General features: G+C 35.9%; 1 protein-coding gene across 1 annotated transcript in view; it reads left to right on the top strand.

Annotated features, from left to right (window-relative positions):
• Window positions 1-22,923, top strand: part of LOC138713615 (proline-rich protein 36-like) — a 99,367-nt gene that overhangs the window by 51,381 nt on the left and 25,063 nt on the right. Inside the window, exons 2-3 of the mRNA XM_069845847.1 lie at window positions 13,184-13,303; window positions 21,870-22,073. Coding sequence (XP_069701948.1) covers window positions 21,929-22,073 — 145 coding nt within the window. The 5' untranslated portion in view covers window positions 13,184-13,303; window positions 21,870-21,928. The remainder of the gene's footprint in view (window positions 1-13,183; window positions 13,304-21,869; window positions 22,074-22,923) is intronic.

Genomic DNA, 22,923 nt, shown 5'->3' with positions numbered 1-22,923 from the left:
CATTTCAGCAAGTGCTGACGACCACTGGCCTAACAGAATTGGAAAGCCTATACTGTTTGTGCAGAAACATTTAATGGCATCCCTTTGATGAAGCGGTTGTTTGTAAATTTAACTGCATTATTTCTCGATATAAGTACTGAATTTTATGATCTTCGAAAATATTCTCGTGTATTCCACAGTTGTAGTTTGAGTGTACTGGTTTGAAAAACTCTCGTTTTTTGATAATTTCAATATTAGTCTATTATTATTATTATTATTATTATTATTATTATTATTATTATTATTACTATTATTATTATTATTATTATTATTATTATTATTATTATTACCTATATACTGTATTTTAATTGGCCAATGGGTGTTGACCAGCACATAAATATAAATAAATAAATAAGTAAATAAAACAGACGAATGAACGAACGAAGGAACCAACGAACGAGCGAGTGAGCAAGCATTGAGAATATTCCTCACTACAGAGGTTCTTCTCCACCAGAACAGTATGACATTACAGCCACACAAGCTTCACTCTTTTTTTCCATTTATTAACTGCCTCCATCGATCTCTATCTTCAGCATCATCCTCTGTGATCTCAAAATTCCTCATAGGTTGCTGCATATTCTGTTTCCAGTAAGTCTGTGATCGTTGTCTTCTTCTTCCCTCCAACTTCCATTCATACACCATCTTAGGAGTACATGTCTCATCCATTCTGCATAAATGTCCATGCCTACCACTTAAATCGTCCTCTTTCAATTTCCACCATTATATCCTCTTCATTTTCATATTTCTCCTTATCTCAGTATTCCTGATGTATTTTTAGCAGTGGTTTCCTGCTGATTTTCTCCAGAAGTCCATTTCAACCGTAATTGACTCATCAAAATATTTCTTCACCATCGTCCAGCTCTCTGCCCTATACAGGGTGAGGCTTATTACAGTTTTGTTATTATTATTATTATTATCATTATTATTATTATTATTATTATTATTAGAGATGGGTCGGCACCACAGTTTCTCGAAACTCGATATCAATATATATTTTAGAGCTTCCATATACGAAACTCGATAGAACTTTAAAAGTTGGGGGGATTAAAGAACTACAAACAGCATTAGAATTGAATTAAAACCTGTTTTTTTTTTTAGGTTACTTGTATTGTGAGATTTTCTCGTCAAAGTATTGTTGAATCTACTATCAGTGCGGTTCATATCGTTCAGATCCACTTGAAAAAACTAGAACGTACTGAATAGCTCTGTCACTTAAAAGCGAAAACTGCAGAAGGATTCTTTAAGCTACAAGTACTTGTTTAAGAATTACTTTATTATTGTTTTCTTCAAATTTTCATTAGTCCCGCATTCAAAGCAACGAAAGGACTTTGCTCGGCGTAATAATAATAATAATAATAATAATAATAATAATAATAATAATAATAATAATAATAATTAGGGGGCGGATGTTGATAACCTCAAAATTTACATAAAATGATCATTAAAATGCCCTTCAACTAATGGAAAAATGACATAAAATTAAAAGAAAATGACATTTAAATATTATTCACTGTACTCACACCACAACTTCTTAAAAATTAGTCACCTTGTTTCAATGACTGCCCTGAAAATCTCGGAGAGAGGAGGCAACTTCCTGCAATTTGGCTAAGATAAAGGAAAAGAACATGCAACAAAATGAAGGTTTCAAGGGAAAACTATAGATTTTAATGAGGGTTTACACTGTGTTTCAATCAGGGGTGGTCCATGTCAGTGCCTTCATTCTGTCTCCTCCTCCTTCCACACTTCACTTTTGTTACCAGATCTTCCAGAAGAGGGAGTGTGAATGACGAAACAAATTGTGGCGCAGCTGCATTCTTGCAATCTTTGTGTTAAAATGCTGTCTGCTGCAGTAGACATCCCTTCCGAACCATGTTGAGGACACAACGTCCTATCCAGGACATGGTAAAAGTTTCCCCCGTTCCAAACATAAATTCTAAAGACAAAAGAACAATAGCGGTCAAAGTCCTCACTTAAACTAAGCTGCTATCAAGCATTTGATATTACTTCCGTGGTGTGAGGTGAAGCCTTCAGTGGAATGAGGGATGGACTATAGAGTCTGTTCCAAACTATAAAACTCAAACTCCATTGTTATTTACTTGTTCAGTAGGTAATTGCTACTGATCTATTTGATTAGAAAATGATATAACAGACCTATCAGTAAAGAAAAAAGTAAAATGCATTCCAAATTATCTCAAAATTCTTCAAAGTATTAAAAATGACCAAAAAATGCCGAAAAAATATAAAAATGACCTGTCAGTTAAAAAAGTAAAAAAATGTAAAAAAAAAATTTAATATAAGAAATTACTTTTTGACGTTGATATTAACATAGTAAGGATTTCTATATTAATAGGCATCGTTCTAATGTGAAAATAAGAAGATGACTTTTCATCAACATCCGCCTGCCAATAATAATAATAATAATAATAATAATAATAATAATAATAATAATAATACCGGTAATAATAATTTTAAACTTACATTAGACATTCACAAATAGAGCCACTCCCTGATGAGGATTGAACCCGTGTCTGCTAGACTTTAGTGAACATACTGTCAATTGAATCATGGCAGAAGAATTCTAATGTGATAGAAGTTCACACTTGACTAAAGACTCGCATTAAGCAAATGACTGACATCGACTTCCCAGACAGTTCTTTACATAGAAACAATCAGAATCCCATTCCAACAAACTGAACCATCTAAACCGCAGGAACAAAGAAATGATACCCAGTTCGTCAAGTGTGAATCATGTCATCAACTTCTCGAGTTACAACTTGTCAGAAGCAGAATCTTCTATTCTAAATAAAGGACTGAACTTCGCTCTGTCCAACCCGGTCACCAATCTGGACCTATCATGTGCAGCTGAGGCTGCAGCGTCCAAACTTTCAGATCCACAGGCCTCTGAGTACAGGTGGAGAATTAGATCCATGCTCGAGAAATCGAAACCACCTAAACATAATATATTCCCTGCAGAACGCAAAGCCCTACACGACCTAAAAACTAACCCTAACATCAAAATCCTACCTGCGGACAAAGGAAACTGTACCGTAGTACTCAATACAACTGATTACCAAGAAAAGATCTCCGATTTCCTTCAGAACGAGACCTATACCGAAATACACAAAGACCCCACCACTAAGGTGGAAAACAAAATCAAGAAACTGTTGAACAAACACAAATCTCTTCTCCCACCGAGTATCTACAAGAAGATTACCCCACACCACAGCAAACCACCACACTTATATGGTCTCCCCAAGGTTCATAAACAGGATGTCCCTCTCAGACCCATAGTGAGTTCCATAGGCTCTCCTTGTCATGCCTTAGCTAGATTCTTGTGCAAGACCTTAACACATCTCGCCGGGAAGACGTCCTCCTACGTAAAGAACTCCAGACATTTTGTCGACATCATAAGGAACACCTCTGTAGATATGCACGACACTCTTGTGAGCTTTGACGTGGTAAGCCTATTTACAAATGTCCCAGTAGATGAAGCTCTTTCCATTGTAAGAAGGAAATTAGAAGCTGATAATAACATCTCTTCGTCCACTCAACTCTCCATAGAGTCAATAATGGAACTACTGGATATTTGTCTTAAGACGACTTATTTTGTTTTTAACAACATACTCTTCCAACAGAACGAAGGCATGGCGATGGGTTCCCACCTTTCCCCTCTCATCAGCAACATCTACATGGAATATTTCGAGGAACTGGCCTTATTTACTGCCAGCCATAAACCTACCCTGTGGCTCCGTTATGTAGATGATACATTTATAATATGGCCTCATAGTCCCCAATTATTAGATAGCTTCTTAATACATCTCAACTCATTCCGCCCCTCTATCCAGTTCACGATGGAATTGGAAAAAGACAATTGTCTGCCATTTCTAGATGTATTAGTCACGAGGGACCAAGACAAACTGGCAACCACAGTCTACCGGAAATCCACACATATGGGGAGGTATCTTCATCTGTAATAAAGAATCCGACCTTCAAAATGAAGTACAATCACTCACTAACACTTTTGTAACGAATGGTTATCCCCAAGAATTCATCAAAAAGCCATAAGTCATAACCAAGAAAACAAGAGCGATCCCCCCCCCCCGACCCCCTGAGTACCATAGTTATCCCATATGTAAGAGGCACCTCCGAAAAAAATTCAAGAAAATCTCCAAGAAATATAACATCAGAGCGGTCTTCAAATCAGAGAGTACACTCAGCCGAATCCTGTCCAACAACAAACCCAAACCTAACTACATGGATACCAGAGACTGCATTTATAACATACCGTGTGAATGCGGTCGCGAGTATATAGGCGAAACGAGCAGACCTCTGTCCACAAGAATTAAGGAGCACAAGTATAACTTCAAACAATGCCTAATAGACAAATCAAGAATAGTGCAACACAGCTTTGAATCCGGACACAAAATAAAGTGGGAAAATACTTCAATCCTACAAACTGAGCGTTCTCTGACTCAGAGGACATACAAGGAAGCCGCACATATGAGTTTTTCGGACAATGCCATTAGTCAACCTAGTCTAATTCTTCCGGATATTTGGTTACCCATAGTTGAACAAGACATCAGAAATATTCAATACAAGGGGAAGAATGCTGTCACCTACACCACGTAGACCACCTGGGGTCATCTCCACCACCATTAGACAACGCAACCTAGTGTTGCAGCTTAGTAATTAGTAGTAGTGTCTTCTACCGCTAGGTGGCAGTAGTAGTTTTTTATCTTGTCCTTTGTTACTAGTTTTTTTCCTTTTTATCTTTATATTATTTTCTGTCGCGGTATCATAACACTTGTTCATTTTTTCAGTTCCCCACCCCCTCCTTTTGTGTGTCTTTCATCAATTTTTTAGCCACTTCACGCCCATCTTCTTTATTCCGTTTGGTTTTAGTGCCAACATACTGCTAATGACTTCGGGTCTTTCTTAATTATAATCTCCACTGAAGCCAGGAATCGACGGTCAGTCATACAGAATAGCTGTACGTAACGATCCCAACAATAGGTTTTTTCTCTTCTCTCCTTCTTTCCACCTGAAGACGAAGGGAGAACCACCCTTCGAAACGTTGTGTCTTAATTTTTTGATTGTGACAACCAGCAATGGAAAAAGTCCAAACACCTCACCTAAACAAAACGACAAAATTTAAATTCCCTTGTGGCCGGTCGACTACATTTAAAATAAAGTCGAAAGTTCTCAACCCAAGTAGTCTCATATCAATTTTCTTTTCTAAAACTTCTACCACTGTCTGCTAGATCTCATCGTAAGATGTGCCATAAGATGCGTTCCAGCAGGCAGTGCTTCTACTTATTGATGCTAGTTCCATTTTTCCATTCTCTATGGAATTCATTGCTCAACGCGTAATAATGCCATCTTCAACAAAGCAAATGACATATTGGATCGCCATTATGATTCTTTATTTCAATTAAAACAAGCAAAGATAGCGTTTTATGTACAGTATGTGTATTGAGAAGCTCGGTTCGAGTCCCATGGGATAACCAGGATGAATCTTTCCCACTGAGGTAAGCTTTCTAAGTTTTATTATGATTCTTGCTTGAAAACAATAAGTAGGGAATAGAAACATTTACGTTTCGTAGCGTCAATAGCGATTCTAAGAATAAATGTGTATATTGGGGGCTGATAATTAAGCCTCGACTGGACAGGCACATTTAAAATCACTACCGATCGTGCGACGCAATTTAAAAAATACTGAGGACAAGGAAGTTTTATGGTTTTAATACATTACATTACTTTATGACCATCCTTTTTTATCAATAAACATAAACAAATAAATCGTATAATGCAGCGCTTCTGAAAGTTTGGAATTCTGTAATTGTAGACTATTTAAGTAGTATTTCAAATTTGGAGATTACTGCAAAATGTAGGTATATGAAGTCACGAAAATACGAATCAATAAAAACATGATGTCAGACAGTGTACTAGTCTTAATTTAAAAACAAGGTTTAGTGTAAAATAATGATAACAAATTTCTGCACCCGACCCCAAAATATTAATCATTATTATATTTCATAATTATTACTATTGAATGTCTAAAAAGAAATATAATATTTATCACTTCATATCTGGATTCTCTGTGTATTTATCCATGAAAACAAATCATAGAAATAGTCTACAGCTTTCTGCCCTAAAATCAGATAATTATGCCTTTAAAAAGTAACATATTCATCCCACTCAACAGAACAATAATTAAGTACTAGATTTTATATAATTACGTGTGTGAATTATTGTTAAATACTATTAAAATATATTAACATTTGTATACTAAGGATTATTTTTTATTAAGTTATTATTTTTTTACTTTTTTTTTAATAACACTTATGCCACATTTACAATCTGTCTATAATAGACAATAAGTAAATATTATAAAGGAATATGACATGAGTGGAGATGTTATCCCATGACAACACTCCAAAAGAAAAATAACAATGTTTTAAATAGTTGTAGTAAAAATGAATGGAAGGTCAAGAGCGTTGGTCCTTTTAAGTCTTCTTATTGTTTGACTATTATCCAGCAAATTTAAAGCATGATGATTCGGATGTTGATTTAATCGGTGCAGGTATTTTTTGCTGAACTTAGAGATCTCTTCTTTTATAGTTGAAATGTTTAGATCATGATGAATGACATCATTACGTACAGTTTCCCTGAAAAGGAATGAGACGATTGAATATTCCTAAGTCTCAGATGTAAAACACTGCGCATGATCAGAGACCAGAGCACTGATACACAAGATAACGAATATTGAGTTACTTAAATTCAAGCTATTTGGTTTGTTACTAGCATCGTTCCGGATTTCACTTCAAAAACTGCAAAAAATATGATAATATTACGTAAATAAGAGATAAATATATACGTAAATCGTGTAGTTAAATCGACAATGGACCTTCATGACTAGATCGACACTCGGCACAGAAAGTAAAGCTTTCGTGTCGTTGCAATAGCTCAGACGCTAAGATCTCTGCGTGTTGTGTAGAAGAGAGCGAGTTCGATTCTTAGTCTATATCAACGATTTTTTTTTCTAAATAACGTTGAAATAGAGTTTTACAAAAACCTCAGAATAAGTGTTAATGATCACAGAAATTACAAAATTACAAGTTATAATATTATAAACGTTAATCTAATGAATGCATTTATACACACACACACATACAATGTAAATGCATATATATATATATATATATATATATATTAAAAACTAACAATTAAAATGAAATTAAAAATATATTCTTAAGCCACACAGACAAACGATTACAAAGGTTTAGAGTCCTTAGGCCATGTCATTTGTTGAGTAATTATTACAATATTTTATTAGTAGCTTTCCCATATGTGTAATAAATGCACTCGCACAAAACAATTTTTGTTAAAAGTGTGGCTTTGGATTATTTAATTCTCACCCCTTCAGTTGATTTTAACTATTTTATCTACGTGTTTAATTTAATGTGCATTCAATTTAATTCATGTTATGATTGAATGTATAAGCACTGTTGCAGTTATTGATTAATTACATATATTAATACTAACTATTAAATGCATGTTTTAAGTAACTAATTGCAGTATCTTTTGCAAAATCTTGAATGTTTAAGTTGTCAGTAATATTTCTGTACTATATACTATAAGACGTTAAAAGAATTTGCAATAGATTTGGGATCCTCTACTTTATAATCACTAATTTCAATGAAAAAATATTTTCTTTCTTCGGATATCTACAAGTTTAACTTTAATAATATTTCGAATAGCTTTAATTGCATTATCTGGATTTTGTGCTTTTCGATTCAAATGTGTTCTATTTCCCTCTTTCATAAATTTTGATAAATTACACTGTACTTCTTGTAGTATTTAAGAATATGAGGATAGTTACATTGCAGCTCATTACATATAGATTCTTCTTTTTAATACATGAAATATTTAAGTCCCTGCATTATCTACATGATTTTACTTTTGAATTTTTTCACAACATTGAGTGGAGAACATCCACTGAAGTGATTCTGAAATGAAGTGAAAAATACAATACATTTACTCTTAATATCAGTAGTACCAGTAACATATACGTTTTTCCAAGATTCATTTTGTAGACAAATGTAGATAAGCACTAGATACAGCATTTACGACCCTTTTTTAGTTTTTAAATTAATATTTTGAAATTGTTCAGTAACACTGGAAACATGATTTGTTTATCATGTTCATACAAGCCATTGATTATAGGTGCTGCCGAATAGGAGTTCAGTCTAATTCAGTGTACAAAACTTTTATCAATAGCTGTGCTGCTTCAGCTTGTATGCTGGTGGAGAAATGAGTCTACGACTAAGATTTCCAGTTTCAAGGAGTGAATTTCATTTACTTTTGCGGAAAAGTTCCGAGAGATAATCTATGTCTATGTCACTACAGATCACAAATTCCATATGAGATTTCTAAAGTCTTTTCTTTACAAATTCAATGTTGGCTATAAATATTAATAAATATTAAGAAATATGAATGATTGTAGTTAGAAGTCTGATTTACATTATAAAAAGCAAGAAGTTACATTCCTCGGCAAGATTCGAACTTTTCGATGTTTTGTTTTGTCGTCCAACACATAAGCACGGACCTATTCAATGCTTATGTTAATAACCTACAATTTAGCTGTAGCAATGTGGTGTCTTAACTTGGGGTTTGTTTACTTAATGTAATTAGATTTAATTTGATTAGCTTCGCAACAATTGGACTTCCTGTTATATCCTGTTATTTAAATATTTAAGTTAGAGTTGATTTATTAACTCTTACTGTGCAAGATGACCCTTATTTCAATAATTCTATATCACGTTAAATAGTCATTGTCTACACTAAAGTATTATCATCATCCCTCATTTCTCATCTTAATGGCGAACCGACGTGACATGAGACAGCGAGTTATAGCTCTAGTTGAGGCTGGATATGGGGCTAGATCTGCTGGCCGTTTGGTCGTTGTTTCTGGAAGTACAGCCGAGAGGTGGGTTCATCGTTACCAAAATTCAGGGGAGGTCGAAAATCGCCCTATTCCTGGGCGTCCCCGGATTTCTTCATTGGAAGAGGATGCTCTCTTATTCGAGGAAGTTCGACAGGACCCCTTTCGGACTGCTAACGAAATAAGAGCAGCATCTAACTTTCCCGGTTATTCACAGACTGTGATCAGCAGGTTGAGGAACCGCGGTATTAGGAGCCGGAGGGCTGCGCAAATGGAAATATTGGGGGAAGCACAAGCTGTCGACCGTCTTGCCTTCGTTACCAATCGAGTGGATTTCGATTGGAGAAATGTAAGTTTCTCCGACGAAACAACCATCTCGAGTGATTACGAAAGTCCTGTCCGTGTCTATCGTGAGGATGGTCTCCCACATGATCAGCCCTATATGCACCGACGTGAAAGATCGGGGCACTTTAGCATATTGTCACAGTCTAGTATACAGTCGCGAAGCTCAATACGTAGTAAATATGCAAACATTGGATTGTTGCTCACTACTAGGATCGCTAATATCGCCTCATTACAGACAATGCAAAATAGTACCGTCACAGTCTATTGTTTCTAGCACCCTCAAAACTCAAGCTTCGTGACTGTATATAGTAGACTGTGATATCGTGTTGGGGTGGATGTCTTACGATGGACCTGGCGTTATAGAACGCATCGATGGCCGGTTTAATACGGGAACTTACGAGCACATTCTGGAAAATATATTCCTTCCTTCCGTCCCTAGAACGTTTTCCCGAAGGAACAATGCTGTTCCAACAGGATAACCATCCCGTGTACTATGCCGCAAGTATTCAAAGATGGTTTCAAAGTAGACCCGAGATCGAAATCATTAATTGGCCTCCGAAGTCACCTGATTTGAATGTCATCAAACATTTATGGGCGGAATTGAAAAAGAGAAGGATAGCCGCCTATGCCCACCGATACCCTCGAAATCGAGACGAATTGTGGGATCAAGTTGTTGAAACCTGGGAAGATCTCACCGGGGATTAGAATTTATTCCACAATCTCGTGATATCCATGCCGGACCGACTTAGAGCTGTAATAGAAGCTGATGGCATGTGGACAATATTTTAAGTTGACAGGTCTCTTTTTGTTTCTTGTGATTTTTGTTTGAGGAAAAATAGTCTTAACTTTCAAGTAAGATTTATTTTTTTTAACGAGGTTCAGCCCACTTGTAAGACCCAGAAATTGGGCATAAATTATTAATATTTTTCGACAAATTAGATAGACTAGGAACTCTGAAGAAATTAATTACACCTCAATAAAAAAAAGTTTCACCTGGGATCGAACACGAGACGTTTCGGTTAAGTAGTGGAACCGACACGCTACTATATGAGCTACCGAGACAAGACAGTGACAACAGCAGTCTAGAATGTAGATCCCATAGTAGGCATTTGCCATTCAGTACAGAGAAGCAATGATAGCTTGTGACCCTAGCTATGTTGTGAAATCGTGGCCTTAAATGGCTGTCTTCTTCGTGATTCTTATTTTGGTCCTTGTCCTTGTTGTGGTCCTTGTAACAATTATTGCTGTATTTCTCATATTATGTATCGTTACGTCGATATCAAGTGAACCGCGCTGTAGAACTTTAACTTCCGACGACCAAGAGTCGTCTCATTCCTTTTAAGGGTAACTGTACATACCATGGTGCAGTGACAATGGAACGTAAAGTTTTGGACTGATACCTCTGCAGTATTTCAATGTTTGAGGTGCTAGCAGTTCCCCACAGTTGGATGCCGTATGTCCAGATTGGTTTTAGTATGGCTTTATAAACAAGAAGTTTATTTTCTAATGACAATTTTGATTTAGGTCCCAATAACCAATAGATTTTTGATGTTTTAAAATTTAATTCTTTACGTTAATTTCAATATGTTTTTGCCATGTTAAGCGGCGATCTAAGTGCATACCTAAATATTTAACATCGTCTGCTTCAGGAAGTTCTTTGTTGTACAGTGTTACAGGAGGACAGTTTTCAGTTCTGGTTCCAAAAGTAACATGAACTGATTTGTTTTCACTCGCTTGTATTCTCCATTTAATTATCCAGTCTTCTGTTTCTTTCAATTCATTCTGCAGGTTTTCAGATGCTGTTGATGGATCTTCATGTGAAGCAAGAATAGCAGTGTCATCAGCGAAAGTAGCCACCAATACTTCATTAAAAATTGGAAAATCAGCTGTATAAATTGTATATAGTATAGGGCCTAAGACTGAACCTTGAGGTACACCTGACTTTATATCATAGAATGAGGAGAAATGTTCTCCGAACTTTACTTGAAAAATTCTCGATGTTAAGTACGAATGAAGTAATAAATAATAGGGTTGCGGAAGTATGACTTTCAGTGTGTAAAGTAGACCAAGATGCCAGACTTTATCGAAGGCTTGTTGAATATCTAAAAATACAGCAGAACAATACTTTTTTGTTTCTATGGCATCTTCAATTTTATTGACGACTCTATGAATTTGTTCTATTGTAGAGTGTTCTCTTCGGAATCCGAACTGATGGTCAGGTATGATATTGCTGTCAGTAAGAATTGGAGACAATCTCTTTAAAAAGAGCTTCTCAAATAATTTAGATAGTATTGGTAACAAACTAATTGGACGATATGAAGTCATTTCATTTGGTGGTTTCCCTGGTTTTGGAATCAAGATAATTTGAGGAACTTTCCACTGTGCTGGATAATAAGAAGTTCTAAGAATTCCATTAAAAAGAGTTGCAATAAACAAAATTGCTTTTCTGGGGAGTTCCAAAAGAATTTTAGCAGTTATCAAGTCGTAGCCAGGGCACTTCTTTGGATGTAGTTCTGTTTCTATTTTTTTTACTCTTTTAAAAATTTTATACAAGTTCATAGTAGGCCTACTGATTATAGCGAATGTGCACTTTAAACCGAATTGAAAATGTAAGTTTTTGAGAGTGTATGTGCATTATTAACATAGTTTCAATTCTACAGTTACACCCACCTCATTAAATGAATAATAATAATAATAATAATAATAATAATAATAATAAAAATGGACTACAAGAATTCCAAGTTTGTACACTACGTTAAAAGTGATCCGAAATGGAAAAAAGTTTGAGAAAGACTGGCATAATGTATTACAATATGTTCATACTCGTAGTTGTTATTAAATCTAATTCAAATTCAAGTAACTGTTACGAAAATCTTCATCTGTCTCTAATTTAATAGAAATGCTGTATATTGTATGAATGAACAATTGCTTCGAACTGTCTATAATTTTTAACCAACGTTACGAACTCACAATATCAGAGGTCTTACAGGTGGCCACGAACTAATCATAGACCCCTCAATTAATAACGGCTAAATTGACACGAACTCATATTTCCTTTTTGGTGCTTTTATTATCGAAGCGGTCTCAACGTTGACAGAAATTGAAATATATTGAATCTCATAACTACTTCCAGCCCACTTGGTCTGATCAATTGTTTGGGTCACATAATCCCGTAGCTCACCAAGGATTCATTTTGCTTTAATATCACCTCCATTCCACCAATTCAGTCGACGCTGAGTGACCTCGTTAAATAACAGACTTACAAGCTGCCGGAAAGAAAAAAAAAGTGGATACATTTTATCTTTCCACATTCGAATGTAGAAAGTTGCACTGTCTGTACTGGATTTTCGGCACTGCCTCCGAGAGCATGGAAATAAAATATAGGTTATGCACATAATTATAATCAATCAGCCGGAGTGTAATCTAACTCACATCCCAGCACACGAGTCTCTTTCCCTAGTCCATCTATGCCGATTGTCACTAGCTGTATCAAATTGAATTAAACATTTTAGGCGGCTTTTACAAGTCTTTCAGAATTTTCGAAACAATTCCAGGAATTTTCAAGTAATTCACTGATTCGATTATTATCGAAGTTACTTGCAGTATTGTAAGTTTACAGAGAGATCTGCTTGCGACAGAGAACATTTTCAGACAAAGTGAACTCTAAATCTTCCATAGAATCCTCTCATTTAGGTAAGACTAGTCTAATGTAATTGCGTCAATCTAAATCATGGGACACATCACTTTACTTTTGTTCTAAAGTGAGACAAATTACGCCGTTTATAGTCTTTAAAACTTCACCATCGTCGATTAAAATTTTAACATTTATTGTTCCACATTTCTGAAATTTTCTAGGAACAACAGGAGCCCGTGCAGTGGGAAGGCATCGACGCCGGCAGTGACATGCAGCCCATGGAGTGGGACTCTTTAACTAACATCAGGATAACAGACAGTGGAATTAATGATGCCAACAAGGTAAGGCCTTGCGACTTTCATCTTCTTTATTACGTCAAATAATTGAATTAGCATGAACTATTACTCCAGCAATATTCCTGGTCTGCATTGCAGTAGCAGGAAACTGAGGGTTTAAGATTATTTACCTCTAGAAATATAAGGCTTTTGCTTTGAGAAATATACACGTTAAATTATTGCATGTCCATAACGTATTGAATGGGCAATTCTTCTTAATTCTTGAAATTAGTTTGTAGAGATTTTTTTATAGCTTCTATGTTCAAATGTGTGAAAACATGTCGATTTCAACGACAATAAAACTGTATGTTCTTCCTTATAGCGTTTTGTATCTTTTGGGGTTTAGGCAACACCAAGACTCAAGGGGTTTTAGTAGCACAATCAAAATTATCTCATGCATACCTGTGTGTCCCCCACTCCACACGAATATAAAAATTAAAATTAAAACTTTTTTTTCAGAATTATATCAATCCTATAGTTATTAATTTAATAAACTGTATTCAGTTCACGATTTTTCCTTTGTATTTGTTTCACAACTTCTCTTATCACTGCATAAATGAATAATATTGAAGTCTTAGTTTGCTTAATCTTGATAGACATTTGATTTCATCTTCTTTCTGCTTCGCATCTAGATAATGAGCAAACTAAAAATTAATTAATAGTATTTGTGAACTTAAAAATGGTGTCGTTCTAATAACAAATAAATTATGTTTTATTTAACGATGCTCGCACCTGCAGAGGTTATATCAGCATCGCTGGTGTGCCGGAATTATGCCCCACAGGAGTTCTTTTACATGCCAGTAAATTTACTGACATGAGCCTGTAGCATTTAAGCACACTTGAATGCCATCGACCTGGGCCAGGATCGAACCCGCAACCTCGGGCACAGAAGGCCAGCGCTATACCGCCTGCGCCACGCAGGTCGACCATTATAGTAATCTTATTTATTAATGTAGACAGAACTTCACGTTTATTTCTTAGTATGTATGTATTTAATGTCTACCCACTTCACTTTACGTGATTCGGGTTTCGCATATTGCGGATAGATGGCAGAACTGTGCCCCATTTTCTAGTTGCGCACCACTTTGGCGGGTCACGCTGTACATGATGTGTACCTGTGGAGAGTTATGTCTTGTACTAGGGTGAGTGTATATGTAAGTATAGTATATGGAATGAGTGATGATGATGAAGATGAGAAAGAGAGAAGGAGAACCCCGGTGCCGGCACGTAGCCTACTCCTGTCGAATGGCACTAAGGGGGCCGTCAAGCTTAACGCCCCTATCCGACAGACGAATCCCTAACAACAGTGACATATGCCTTCTCTTCATATGCACTGCGGAGAGATTTGAGATTTAATATTTATTTATTGTAATAATGTTAATTTTACATATCTAGTATTTCAATGACGTAACTTTAATCTTAAATCCTGGAAGACTAACTTTCTTAGTGTTATGTTCGATAAGTATCTTAGTTATTCTTTTGCATGGATGACCTTTATAATGCTTTAAACTCAATATGGGGGGCAAAGGCTAATTGGGATTTCCTGGTCTCTGATCGGGTCAAAAACCCTGATGGAACTGATATTTAACCCTTGTGGAGAATTTCGGTGAAGTCCGGAGGGCCTAATTAGTCAAATCCACTCTCCTCACCTTCACGCTGGGGCCCCCTGGGATCTTTTAAGATGCGAAAGAGAGAGTGGTGTGCGGATAGCAATGGGAGGCTACCGCATTTATATATCCCAAGAAGATGATATGATAAAAATGCCATGATGAGTCTTTCCCTGGTAAAAAATTCCGGACGTAAACTATCCCCCCAATCGGATGTCCGGGTGGGGGATACTGGGGAAGGACATGTCATGACGAAATCCAACGGAGAGAAGAAAAGAAGATGGACAAGATGGACAAGAAGATTGACAAGATGGACAAGAAGATTGACAAGAAGACCGAAGACTCCGCCTGTACCAGGTAAGTTGGAAAACTTGAAGGAAACAATGAGAGGAATCAGAATGGATGTGATGGGAATATCAGAAGTGAGGTGGGAAAATCGTTTAACTTAATCCAAATTCGGATCATGTTTTATATATGCTTGAAGCTTTAAACTTCAGTTTTCTGAAAACTTTAAATTTTGAGTTGTTTCCCTTTTGAACTGGCCCGTCGATATTATGCTTGCAGTTTTGAAATCGATCTGTTATTACTTAGGCAGTTGTTTACCAATACCCCTTTCCCTTTGAGTGCTAATACCGTACACACAACAATGAACCATAGTTTATTATTAAAAAACACAATTTAAATAAATAAATAGATTTTTAACTACAAAATACACTATTACCCACGTTAATAAGATACGGTAAACGCTTGTAATATCGTGATAGGAGTAATATCGTGATAGTTTGTTTGAGAATTTATTACAATTTTACGTATCGAGACAAAAATCAGTTTTTTACGACAACGTATTAAGGATAAGTTCGTGGACAATTGGTCCTTCTCTTGCTCTATAAAACCGTGATAAGCTATCAAACACAGTATCACAATATTACTCGTATTACAGGATTACCAACTTTTATCCTACTTCGTTTTCCTCTTTTAATATTCCTCTTACAATTTTTATTCCATTTGAATGAAATATAGCTATTATTTTTTCTTTGAAAGTATTGACAATAAAATTCGGAATGCTTTATGGTTGCTGGGTCGTTAGTAGTCAGTATCATTTAACTGTGCTTATGTTTGAATCTAAATCCCACACAGCAATCAGTGTAGTGCAATGAAACGTGAAGGCATTTCATCAAGTCTTCTAAAGCCTTGTTTTTTAAGATCTTGATTTCAAGTGTTGATGGTTCACCTTGGAAACAAACACCCGCAACAAGAATTTGCGGTATTCATTTTATTGGGAACGAGATCAGGACATCCCCAAAACTAGCATACCGTTCCCAGTATTTTTCTAAAAGATTACAAGAAAAAGACTCCCTCATCTCAACTAGCTCCCCAAAGAAACGAAAGAGACGCAAAAAGAAGAAGAAAAAATGAAAATTTAAGTTTTATGGAAGGCGAATGCTCAACAAGTGTTATTTATAAAAATTAAGTAGCCATACAGGCAGAAGTAAATGAAACTATTCTTAGTAATTTTGTTTTTTCCTTCACAACTGAAGCAAACGTTTTAATATTGTAATTTAAAGTTATCATAATACATAAGTTACTTATTATTAGGAATTTTATACAACCAAGTCACTATCCAATGCAGAAAGAGAGAAAGGCTAACTTTATTTATAAATAGGCCTATGTAGATAAATTAACGTGGAACAACCTTAAGTGAAATATTCATAATTATCATGAAATAATGTTATTTAATTATTATGTCTATTTACAATCCCCTAGTTACTTTCTTCTCACTAGGTATGGGAGGTAACTCGGACATGGAGTTCTATCTCCTTGGCCCCCAAACACCTTCATTGCATGTAAAGACGACACCTTTACATTCTTTAGGAAACGTAAATTTGATTACTTTGCTCCAAAATATGACGGCCTTCCCTCACACTCTTCACTACTTAAGGATCCTTGCACAGGAGCGACTTTTAGCCGCCAAGGTCGACTGCAAAAAGCAGTTGACCTTAGCGGCTTGTCGCGGGGATGCAGTCGGTAATGTATTTAAATGGAAAACGTTGGTTGCTTTACACTCGAGCGCTGACCCCAACGGCAGACTTACAGTCGGTCCCCGCGACTGGCGGCAGCGTTTTCTGCTTACACAAGAACGAATTTTAGCCGCCAAGATCGGCGACACGCAGTGATTCAGAATATAAATTTATCTGGATAAAATTAATGTCTCTTCTCATATTTAACAGATATTCATGAAACTTTGTATAGTAGTTACACGTATATTTGTTTTGTATATAAACTTTGATAACGTTTTTATAAGGGAAACTACCCCTTATAGGGTGCATGTAGGGAAAATTAATAATTTTTCTCCTATGTAACAGATTTTCATAAAAACATTGTGTAATAGTTTCGAGTAGTATATTTGTTTTGTATACAAACTCTGATTACGTTGGTACAAGGGGAAGTACTCCTTACAGAGGGTGTATTTAGAGAAAAATTAATAACTTTTCTCCTATTTAACAGATTTTCATAAATCTTTGTGCAATAGTTTCGGGTAGTATATTTGTTTTACATTTGAAAAGAAGAAGGAGAAGACTAACTGTAGTAACTTTCGAGGAATATCACTTTTGTTGCCGTCGTACAAAATTTTGTCGAATATTCTTTTCAGAAGATAAACTCCATATGTAGATGAGAAGTTTTATATAATATTCTTATTGAATTTGGTATTCCCAAGAAACTTGTTCGATTAATTAAAATGTGTCTCAGTGAAACTTACAGCAGAATTCGTATAGATCAGTTTCTGTCAGATGCGTTTCGAATTCACTGTGGGCTAAAGCAAGGAGATGCACTATCACTTTACTTTTTAACGTTGCTCTAGAGTATGCCATTAGGAAAGTCCAGGATAACAGAGAGGGTTTGGAATTGAACGGGTTATATCAGCTGCTTGTCTATGCGGATGACGTGAATATGTTAGGAGAAAATCCACAGACGATTAGGGAAAACACGGGAATTTTATTTGAAGCAAGAAAAGATATAGGTTTGGAAGTAAATTCCGAAAAGACAAAGTATATGATTATGTCTCGTGACGAGAATATTGTACGAAATGGAAATATAAAAATTGGAAATTTATCTTTTGAAGAGTAGGAGAAGTTCAAATATCTTGGAGCAACAATAACAAATATAAATTATACTCGGGAGGAAATTAAACACAGAATAAATATGGGAAATGGCTGTTATTATTCGGTTGAGAAGCTCTTATCATCCAGTCTGCTGTCAAAAAGTCCGAAAGTTAGAATTTATAAAACAATTATATTATCGGTTGTTCTTTATGGTTGTGAAACTTGGACTCTCACTTTGAGAGAGGAACATAGGTTAAGGGTGTTTGAGAATAAGGTGCTTAGGAAAATATTTGGGGGTAAGAGGGATGAAGTTACAGGAGAATGGAGAAAGTTACACAACACAGAACTGCACGCATTGATTCTTCACGTAACATAATTACGAACATTAAATCCAGATGTTTGAGATGGGCAGGGCATGTAGCACATATGGGCGAATCCAAAAATGCATTAGAGTGTTAGTAGGGAGGCCGGAGGGAAAAAGACCTTTACGGATACCGAGACGTAGATGGGAGGATAATATTAAAATGGATTTGAGGGAGGTGGGATATGATGATAGAGAATGGATCAATCTTGCTCAGGATAGGGACCAATGGTGGGCTTATGTGAGAGCGGCAATGAACCTCCGGGTTCCTTAAAAGCCAGTAAGTAGTAAGTAATTAGTATATTTGTTTTATATACAAACTGAATACGTTGGTAGATGGGAAACTACACCTTAAGGGGGTGTATTTAGAGAAAAATTAATAACTTTTCTTCTATCTAACAGATTTTTATGAAAAGTTGTACAGTAGTTATAGGTTGTATATTGGTTTTGTCTACAAACTCCGATTACGCTTGTATAAAGGAAACTACCCTTTATAGGGGCTGAATTTATAGAAAAATTAACAACTACTCGTATTATTAATTTTTCTCCATTTTAACAGATTTTCATTAAAAACTTTGTACAGTAGTTACAGGTAGTATATTTCTTTTGTACAGCAAGTTTGTTACGTTTGAGGGAAACTACCCCTTATAAGGGGCGCATTTAGAGGAAATTAATAACGTTTCTTCTATGTAACATATTTTAGTTAAAATTTACACAGTAGTTATAGGCAGTATATTTGTTTTATATACAAACTCTAACTATACTTATGTAAAAGAAACTGTCTCATTGTAGGGGTGAATTTAGATAAAATTAGTACCTTTTCTCATACGAAACAGATTTTCATCAAAATTGTACGTTAGTTAAGGGTAACATATTTGTTTTGTATACAAGCTCTAATTATATTTGTGTAAAGCAAACTACCCCATTATAGGGGTGAAATTAGATAAATTTAATAAGTTTCCTTCCATCTATCAGATTATGATCAAACTTTGTACAGTAGTTAGAGGTAAAATATTTATTTTGTAACAAGAGGCAAAAGTTAGTGGAATAGGCTTTATGGCAGCTGACATGTACGCTCTTTTTATTTTGTGGCACGTTTCGGTGTAGTAATTGTAATTTCCTTGACAAAATTAGCAGTATCTCTCTTTCCCTGATCTGTCAAGCATATCTGTGTAAGAAAGAGAAGTTACTCCTTTTTTGTGACTGCAGTGTGTGTGGTAATTTAACGACGTTGTATCAAATACTAAGTAATTTAGCGTGATGGGATTGGTGGTAGCGAGATGTTATTTGACGAGATGAGGCCGAGGATTCGCCATAGATTACCTGACATTCGCCTTACGGTTGAAAAATCTCGGTAAAAATCCAACCAGGTAATCAGTCTAAGCGGAAATCGAACCCACGCCCAAGTGCAACTCCAGATCAACAGGCGAGCATCTCAGTCGACTGACGCCGGTGGCCTGCAATATGTTCCTAGCTTTCCTTCTCTCAGACTTTTCAGAAGCTTCAGAAAAAGGTTTCCTAGGTCTGCACCGTCTGTCACTTTTTCCAACAGATGATCGAATGATAACCCTGACATTCTGAAATAGTGAAGAAAATTATCTCCATAGGCACGAAGCTCGTGAAAAATACAGTGAAATTGGCCATACAGCGCTCATTGAATGAGAATCCGATGTATCTGATATTTTCTATGTTTAACACGTATTTTTCTAGGACGGAGAAAAAATAATAAAAGTAGTTCTTCCTCGACGTGCATTATTATAATGCGAGTGAAAATGACATACGTTTTGCAGTTCGACTGCCGCCGGAACCGACGACACACAACGCCCGTATTGACTGTAGAGTCGCTCATGTCAACTGCGTCTGCCGTCGAAGAACCGCTCATGTCGGCGGCAAACCGACTGCTTTTTGCAGTCGACCTTGGCGGCTAAACGTCGCTCGTGTGTAAGGGCCCTAAGGAACGAGCAAGGGATAAACACTTAGCTCAGTTGCCAATTCTTGAAGTTATTGTAATATTTCATTTCTGCCATGTGCCTAAGACTTGAGGAGAAGATGGGAATTTACCAATTTCTGGAAGAAAGGCCGTTATGTTTTGGAGCAAGATATCCCTCATCATTATTAAAATCTAAAAAGCGTCACATTCCAGTACAATGCCCCGAAATTTTCGCATGTTATGCATCGTGTGAATATTGGATGAAAGAGTTATAAGAGTTATAGTGACAAAATTTTCTCCGAAGAACTTTTAATTGCACAACTGAACAACAGTGCACAACACAGCATGTCTTAGTAGTCTACTGTAGTGTAACGTTTATTGTTATAATTGCAACTGACAAACAATAAAATTACAAGAAATGGATAAGAAATAAGGAAATCTAAGCGACTTGGCTCAAACGGTAGTGCTTGAAACTAGTATTCGGAAGGCCCCGGGTTCAAATCCCGTGCTCAGTCAATCTTTTTCATGGTTTCCCTCCGTCACGAAGGCACATGCCAGATTGGAAATTTACATAGGCCTGCCATGATTCATGATCTCCTTAATCACAAATATTATAAACATTAAAACAAAATGCAAATCAGTTACATGAACATAAGCCATCTATAACACACGACAATAAAAACAGACACAGAACAAAAATCCACGAGCTACTGATATAGCCAAACATCCTACACATGCGATATGACGAAATTAACACAGGCGTAAAACAGGATTGCGGTCTTTCCCACCTTCTGTTTATAATGCACAAGAATGAAATTCTTCAGGAATGGAGACAAATGCGACATGATCAGTTGCAGATAAACAGAAATTTAAAAATAGGTTCATTGATATTTGCAATATTTGCAGATGACCTGGTTTCAATAGCACCTACAGAAAATGATTTACAGTATTCAGTACATAATTTAAATATAATTGCAAAACAATATAACATGGAAATAAATACAGAAGAAAAGCGACAAAGTTATGGCCTTCTGGGAAAAATATTCTCTTCCACGTAAAATACGTTTAGAAGGCAAAATTTTAGAAAGACTTAAGGATTTTACATATCTTGGCTACAAATTAATATTTGATATTGATTTGAATATGACCAAAATTGTGGTGGTTTTGGTTTTTCCACACCCACATTGCATATGCAAGTAATTTCCCGCCATCGGGTACAGTTAAGAGAAAAAATTTGTGATTACAAATAATTTAGAATATTGTTGTTTTCACAAAATATTCTAATTTGGGGCTTCATGCCACAAAAATCTAAAAATACGTTACATTGCATGCTCATTAGTGTATTATATACAAGATCGCCTGAAATATGCAAAAATAGTATGTACAATTAATTTGTAATATTCGTCATTACAATCGTTCAAAATGTGTATAAATTCATTTTGTATTACTTACAAATGAACAGCAAAAATATGGAGTTGCATACGAATCCTCGTCCTATTAATAAGCCATTGACTGAAAGCCAGTGAATACATTAACACATGCTTAACGATCAAGTTTATTTTGCTTCTTGCAGAGGAGAAGGAAGCCACAGATGACTATCGAAATATCCCTATCCTGAAGGCCATACCATCCATGCCGAATCTCATGGCAGCTCGCATGCCAGCACCATCGTTGGAGCCCCTACCAGGAGAAGAAGAAGAAGCTGAGGAAAGAATAACGAAGATTGGCTGCTGGTCCTTTTTAAGAAATGTATTTCGTAGACGTCGTCTTTTTAGGCGTAAGTAAATATAAACTTTATGTCTCAGAGCCATTTTCAGATTGATCGCCCTCGGCGTCTTCCTTTGTTTCTGTTAGAGTAATGGTACTTACATTATGTACACTCCTTAAAGTTACCAACAATTAAAACTTTCATTTTTTTTGGCACTCTTTTTTTCTTTATGTGCTAAAAATATATCTGAATCTCACACTCGGTCCCTTCGTTTCACTCAATGTGGCCACAATTAAGCACGTGTGGTTGTAATTTTAGAAATATTTGGAACTCTATATTGTGAATTAATCATACTTTTAGTGCTAAGCAACAGGAAAGGGATGATCTTTCTTCTGTTCTTATTTTTTTCACACTTTCGTCACAACAAATCTCTCGTAAAATGTTTCGAAGGCAAAATTTTAGAAAGACTTAATGATTTTACATATCTTGGCTAGAAATTAATATTTGATTTGACTATGAGCAAAATTGTAAAATACTCCAAATTTATGGCAATAATCAACAGGATAATGCAACCTTCCATTTTACGAAAGTCCCTATAACACGCCTTTAATAAACCTTGTACACTGTTATGGTAGTGAGGCATGAACATTAAATGCGGGTGGATGAAAGCAGAATAACAATAACGAAATTAGATTTATGCGAAGAACAGCTTGCTGTACAAAATGGAACCACAAACACAACGACGAAGTATGAAAGAGCTTGATCTGGAATCAGTATTCCATTTCATACAGAAATATCATAATAATTGGAAAGCCATTTGCGACGTATGAGATCCCACAGAATCCCGAAAGCTATACTTCACTACAAGTCTATGGGAAGAGATCTCTGGGACGACCCGAAAAGAGGGGGGGAATTCATC

This window comes from Periplaneta americana, chromosome 14, assembly GCF_040183065.1.
Source record: "Periplaneta americana isolate PAMFEO1 chromosome 14, P.americana_PAMFEO1_priV1, whole genome shotgun sequence".
Classification (NCBI taxonomy): domain Eukaryota; kingdom Metazoa; phylum Arthropoda; class Insecta; order Blattodea; family Blattidae; genus Periplaneta; species Periplaneta americana.
The sequence above is the reverse complement of the archived record's forward strand: the minus strand, read 5'-3'. Positions and strand labels throughout refer to the sequence as shown.